At 47.9% G+C, this 6,480-nt stretch overlaps 1 protein-coding gene across 2 annotated transcripts; it reads right to left on the bottom strand.

Annotated features, from left to right (window-relative positions):
- Positions 1 to 408: 408 nt before the first annotated feature.
- Positions 409 to 6,037, bottom strand: LOC105426722 (uncharacterized). Of its 2 annotated transcripts, none has more exons than XM_011638090.2 (3): positions 5,355 to 6,037; positions 1,036 to 4,879; positions 409 to 693 (listed from the first exon to the last, which is right to left on the bottom strand). In XM_011638090.2, the coding sequence occupies exons 2-3, from the start codon at positions 4,841 to 4,843 to the stop codon at positions 665 to 667; spliced, it is 3,837 nt and encodes a 1,278-aa protein (XP_011636392.2). In that variant the 5' UTR covers positions 4,844 to 4,879; positions 5,355 to 6,037; the 3' UTR covers positions 409 to 664. The 2 variants fall into 2 exon arrangements, with proteins under 2 accessions (XP_011636392.2, XP_088931184.1); XM_089075058.1 differs by lacking the exon at positions 5,355 to 6,037 and adding an exon at positions 5,083 to 5,204.
- Positions 6,038 to 6,480: the final 443 nt, after the last annotated feature.

Raw genomic sequence — 6,480 nt, 5'->3', positions numbered from 1 at the left:
TGTTCGTATCCAGATTGTATAAATTAAATATTTTCGTTTATTGTTGTCGACAAAAAATAATGGCGAAATAAGAAACTCATACAAAATGACATTATTTTGAATATTATTTTGAAAACGAGTGACGAAATTGAGCAAATTAAGTTACTATTTACATGAGACAACGATTATTATATATTTTAAAAATAAACTCAGGAAATGTTTGTAAAACTGATTATCACAAAACAAAGTATGTTCCAATGATAAATTTTCTTTCAACTACCTCTATTCAATTTTTCAAAAATATATCAAGTGACAAAATTAAAAATAACGCAATGTTAAATATCAAATCAGAAAGGATCAGAACGCTTGGTTTGGAATGGAATGCGTCGCAGCGCGGGATATATCTGCGCATAATAAATTACAGTAAAATTACAGGCAGGATTAACATTTAAATTTTATTAAAACCAACAATAACAAGAGCAACAACAACAAGTCGATGTGCCTCAAACAGCCCGCGGCAACTGTATCTCTCGCTCTTTTTCTCGCTCTCTCTCTCTTTTTTCCTTTTTCTTTATTCTCTTATAAAAAAAAAAAAAAAAAAAAAAAAAATAACAATCTGCTTCTCTTATGTCGCACTAGCACGCCAACCATGTCGAGCTCGAACGAGCGCATCTCGATACGATCGTCACTGCGAACGAGCGAGCGCCTGGAGACCTGCGACATTAGTAACATTTGCAAATGAACACACAGGATTAAAGGTGTTACCACATTGGTGACAATGACGATGAACGGGACACGCGTCCGGCCGCAATCCTTGTGTAGCAGATACATCGCAATACAGGAAAACACACAAATCCCATTCGCGCTAATGATCGGCCGGGCAGCCCGTCATAGGCGCCGGTACGATCGCTAAAAGCAATGCAAGGAGACAAGCGAGCAAGAGCATGATGCACGTCGTTACCGGGACGGTTATGAGGTTAGTGACACGGGATACGCACACGTCGTCCCCGACGTGGCGCGATCTCCTGCGAGCAAGCTCGCACACTGTGCGCTCACCTTCGGGGCTCCCCCCGCGTCGCGCGTCCGTGTCTCGTGCCTCGATTCCGCTAGGCAGTACCACGGTCTCCTCCTGATCGCGTTCCCGCTCCTGCCTCAGGTCGTCCGCGATCAGATTGATCTTACGGATCGCACCGTCCTCGATCTCGTTCGTACTAGTCGCGATCGGCGCTACGTCGCGGACAATCCTTCTCCGTCTGGTGCTCAGATCCTCGATCTCCTGTCCATGTTCGTAGAGACTAGCCGCGGCCAGTTGCAGGTCGCGAACGGCTCTGGACAAGTCCAACTCTGCATTGGCTGTGGCAGCGTCGTCCTGGAGGTGGCTGGCGTCGCTTGGATCTCCTTCATTGCTTGTGAATGAATCGCGGTTTGGCATTACGCGAGTAGTTTCCTGGAGTTTGGGGGTGACGGTAGACCGGCCTTCGCTCGTTGGTTCATCCTGATAAGGCGTGGAGCTGCTGCGCGTGCTGCCACTTTGGTCCTCGATCTCGGAGTTGCGTGACGCCGAGGAATTTTTGCAGGCGGATAAACGACTGTCGCGTAGGCGATCGGCCACGTCGCCGAAAGCCTCCGCGATCAGCTTGACATTTTCGTCTGCCACGCGAAGATAGAAATCAAGGTTGTTGGCTGCCGGCGTCAATTCCGACGAAGACTTCGCGGAATTTGAGTCGGTCGAGCTCTCCGTCTTTTCGCTTTCAACATTCCGCTCTTCGTTGGCACGTGCGGTCTGCCGTGACCCTGAATAATGACTACCCAAAGAGCATATATGTATGCTCACCGAGGGTTCATCAACCTCAAGTTTAACGTTGAAATCATCTGATTTATTGGCGATGGCGATGATGGGATCATCCGTGTTTGGCGATTCGATCGGCGATGTCGCGTCACCATCGTCTTTTATTAAATTAACTAAATCTTGGCAGAGACGACTGTACGCGGTAAAGTCCGTTTCCGTGCTGCGACCGCTATTGGCTGCCGAAGTGTTGGAATCTGGGCGTAGGTACTCCTGCCAAAATCCGTCGTCTAGGATGGCCTTTGAAGACAGCATGGCGTCGGACAGCTCTGCGATATCGAATTTTTTCTCCTTCTTAGGACTTTCACGCGTTGTCGTTGTCATCATTTCCGGTGATACGTAAACGCACACCTTCTTCCGGTATGCACCTACCGCTGGATGATTGCCGTTGATATCGATATCGCCTTTGACCGCTAGCTCTTGCCACCTATGTGCGTCGTTATCGAACAACTCTCCGTCGCTCACGACGCGTCTGAGATACTCAGGTCGCTCAGGCGTCGCAGCAAAATTCCTCGTGACATCCTGGATCTCGTCCTTAATAGCATCGAGGCTGGACTCACGTCGCAGATGAATTCGATCGTGATTGATCAGTCCATAGAGATTGGCCGATAACGATCTAACGGCGCGTTTCTTCTTCATGCCGCTGTTAACGACTACCGGTTGCTCCTTCGAGGCATCGAGTTTGCTCTCCGTGACGTTGCGCGTCACGATGGCGTCCTTTCTGAGGGCTCTGTAAGCCAAGTCGTCCGTGACCACGTCGGGTTCGCATTGCGGTATGTACGGCGAGCGCGGTTGTTCCGGTTTCGTTGGCGTCGTGTGCAGGTAATCGCTCTCGGTCGCCGTGGTGACTGGTCCGAGTGGTATACCGAACGGTGGCTGCGGATCGATTATTCGAAGCGTGTTGTTGGCGTGACTTATACTACGGAATACTACGTCGTCGCGAGTCACGTCAGGCTCGTCCCGCCGGACGGACGGACAAGTCAACGGTAAACGCACGAGATCGTCCGCCGAGTCTCTTCCCGAAAGAACGGGCGAGGTAATAAGATAGCTAATGCTAGATAGGGTTGATTGTCCTGCGATATCCGAGAGCGACGTGGGTCTCTCCTTAGGATGCATCCTCCGATAGGCCATGTCATCCTTCGTCCTGTCCGGCGAATCTGGAGTAATCACGCTCACCGTATCGAGCGAGACGCTCTTACTTTGCTTCTGATGGAACTCTTCCATACTTCGGCGTTCCGCACGGTCCAACAGATCCTCGTCGCCGAGACGAAGGCTATTGTATATCGCTTCCAGTTCGGATAGAGCCTCCTCAAGATTCTTCGAACTTCTCCGTTTTTCCTGAGCTTCTTCAGTCGGTATTATTCCTCTCTCTTTTTCACTTCCTTCGACGTGATTATCGACGTCACACGGAGTAATGGAACGCGAGATGCGTTGTTCGCAGGGAGATCTTCCAGACGATCTTCCAGACCAATCGGATGACGCAGCAGATGCGTGCGATGAAATCGTATCGTGGTGTTTATTCATTTCGCAGATGTTCATTGATTTATTCTTGACCTTGTACGCGCAGTAATTCGCGTCGTTGCGATTGAGCTGATCGTTGCGAGTATTTCTACGTCTCGTTGCTTCGGTTTCCTTGTAAGCCGATTCATTCGCGCAGTGACGACTGGCGTTATATTTATTGTTTATACGCTCCAGCGAATTACGGAATTCAACATCCGTTTTGAAATTCAACATTGAGTTTTCTAGCCCACGTTCCATTGTGTCGTGCCAGGCGATTTCGTTATTCGATCCGTACGATCGGAAGTTTCTCCAATCGGGTCTCGATATTCCATTCGCAACATTAGTCCTATTGTCGTCTTGGTTAAAGTAATTTGGCACATTTTGGTGTCTGTTCGTCGTTGGATAGGAACTGTATCCGTGACCAAACACGCGACGAGGATCCCTCGGTGGTGGTTCGGGCGGTTGACTATCCGGATTGATCAATCGGCGATCGACCGCATAATCGAACGGTTCCGAGTAATGGCACGCGTTCTTTGCGGGATATGTAAAAAAGTTTCGATGGCTGTTCGTGTAGACGTCGCTACTGAGATTTCGCGAGATCTTCCCGTACGTGTTGTTCTGATTCAAGTCCGTGATGTATTGCCCGGTGGAATATCTCCTGACGTCGCCGAAAATTTCGGAATGCGGCAAATTCGCGCGGTCCACATCTCGTAGATTCTCCGCGGAGGATCTCTGAATCGGGAACACGCGATTGTTCGAATATACGCCAGATCGGCGCGGATGTATGGGCGGACGACACAATCCGTTCGTATCAACCCGCCCCTTATCTTCAATACATTCTATGGAACACCTTTTGTTATACAGGTCGTTCAAAGTGTCGCCGCTGCCATTGCCCTCGTCCCGAGATAAACGCTTGATGTAACGCTCCGTTCGAGCAGCGCGAGTTCTTCTACCGCATATATTACTTTTCTGGCCATTTTGCGCGCTATCCATTGTGTGAAATCTATTTAGTGAGTTGTTGGATCTACGACAATCCTCGTCGGAACTGCTGGCAGCGCACAGATGATCTCGCTTAGCTTCGGTCCGAGCTTTCAGCTTGTTCCTTCGATGCTTCTTTCCTAAGCCGTCCAACGAACCGTCACTGCTACGCGAATGTAGTGAGTCTCGACGCGAATGCGGTGAATCCGTCGCATGGCGAAAGTTATTTTCGGCTCTTACCCGCTTATCATGCTCTAAATTATTCTCTACCGAATGAAGGACAACACCATCGGCTTGCCTGTTGAATTTGGCGTTCCTTCTCGGTGTTCTTTTACAATAAACAATCTCTTCGTCATTGGACGAACTTTCGTAATCTCTTATCGAAGATATTCGTCGCAAAATCCCACCTATAGACCATTTCTTATCCTTTTTCTTATCCGATGCACTGGGTATTGCGTCACAAACTGGTAAACGTCGAGTTGGAGGCAGAAGACCATCCATCCTCAATATATCTTTCTTACGCAGACCTTTTTTATCCATGATAGATATCACCAAGTTTCCTTGATGTTAAAATATCTGGAAAAATATTGAAAATGTTTTATTTATTTTGCTCATAAAAATTAATTTTATATTTTATATATGTTTTATTAAGTTTAACTTTTGTTACTAACAGAGGAAAGCATATGAATAGAAACACAAAATATCTCACAAAACGAATACAGAAATTATGCAAGACTTATTAAAGTTTCATATATTCCCATACATTGTATTCAACTAACACATTCACTGAATATATTTGCAAGATTGACAGCCACGTGTTCGGTACTATCGTTTTTTTCAAATCTTGTCTCGAATCGTGTGTCGAACCTTCTTTTCAAGTCCCCTCGCAAGGAATATCCGAGACGTATGTTTTCACGACGTACACGCACACGCGCACACATATTCGAGAGATTACTCGCTCGGCGTTTTCTTAGAAAATATATATAAAATACTCGCCGCGCGCTCTCGCCCTGATTATAAATACATCGCGCTACCTCGCCTGTGCACTAACCTCCGATGTCGAAATCGGCGACGTGACTCCTTCCTCAGCCTGGACCTGCCAACTCGCGAATAATGAGTCACCGGTGCCAGATCGTACTCGATCATTGAGGCCGCGATGACGTTCTCTGCAGCTGCACGCAATAAGCGAGGTCAGTGCAGCGTCGTCGTCCGGACGTCGTCCGATAACCACGATAGCGTCCTATTAATCGTCGCGCCGCCTCCTCGCGTACCTCCGTTCGTCGTCTCTCTCGCGAACGAAAACTTTTGACAGGCTGCTCGTCGTCGCGCTACGTCACGCCGCGCGTAAGCGGACTCTCGTCCGACTCCGGTCCGATTCACGTGACACGCGCGACGCCTCTCGCTGCTCCAATTTCACTGATTCGACAGCTCTCTCAGAGCCCGCGAGGAGGCCCGAATGACCTCGAAACGTCCATCTCTCTTACACGGGGAGTCGTCGCACCGGAGAAAATACGTGTCCGACGTTCGCGGCAACGGAACGGCCATTACTCGACGAGCGCCGCGCCAGCGCTCGTAAAAGGCACGACGGTATCAGACGGCTGCTCGTATCGAACTTACGAGGAGAGAAGCGAGGCAACGATTCGTTCTCGAGACCCCACCCATGCTCGCTTACTCGTTCGCCTCGCTCTCCGCGCTTGATCTTCGCGTAAAAATCTTCGAGCGAGCACCTACGCGTCGCCACACATTGCAGACGACTGGCTGTACGGTGGACGGTGTTAATGACAGCGTCGCTTAGCGCGTCCCCACCACGAAGAAGCACGTTGGATCTCAGGTCGGCTGGGTAGAGTCCTAGGCTGGAGTATATTCATAGGCGATTCTTGTATTTAAAATTGTCTTAGGCATGGGCGTATCTAAGATATTTTTTTCGCAGGAGGGAGTTTACCAGTTTCCCGTTCATACGTAGAGAAAAACACAAAGCTGATCCAGAATAAATATATTGATATAACTCATAATTATTTATTTAATAAATTTTATTAGAAATTTAGTGAAAAACATAAACTCATTTAAATGTAAAAAAATGATTAGAAAAATAATCTTCATTCGATTTGAAAGTTAAAAAAAGGAGTACTTCGTTTTTTATTTGCAAGAGTGAATCTAAAAAAGCTTAAAAAACATTC

Source organism: Pogonomyrmex barbatus, unplaced genomic scaffold, assembly GCF_055798465.1.
Source record: "Pogonomyrmex barbatus isolate J1 unplaced genomic scaffold, ASM5579846v1 scaffold18, whole genome shotgun sequence".
Taxonomy (NCBI): domain Eukaryota; kingdom Metazoa; phylum Arthropoda; class Insecta; order Hymenoptera; family Formicidae; genus Pogonomyrmex; species Pogonomyrmex barbatus.
The sequence above is the reverse complement of the archived record's forward strand: the minus strand, read 5'-3'. Positions and strand labels throughout refer to the sequence as shown.

Coding starts and splice junctions, on each gene's coding strand:
- LOC105426722 (XM_011638090.2), bottom strand. CDS start 4,843: ATGGATAAAAAAGGTCTGCGTAAGAAAGATATATTGAGGATGGATGGT. Junction 694..1,035: donor ACGCGGGGGGAGCCCCGAAG/GTGAGCGCACAG, acceptor CTAATGTCGCAG/GTCTCCAGGCGCTCGCTCGT.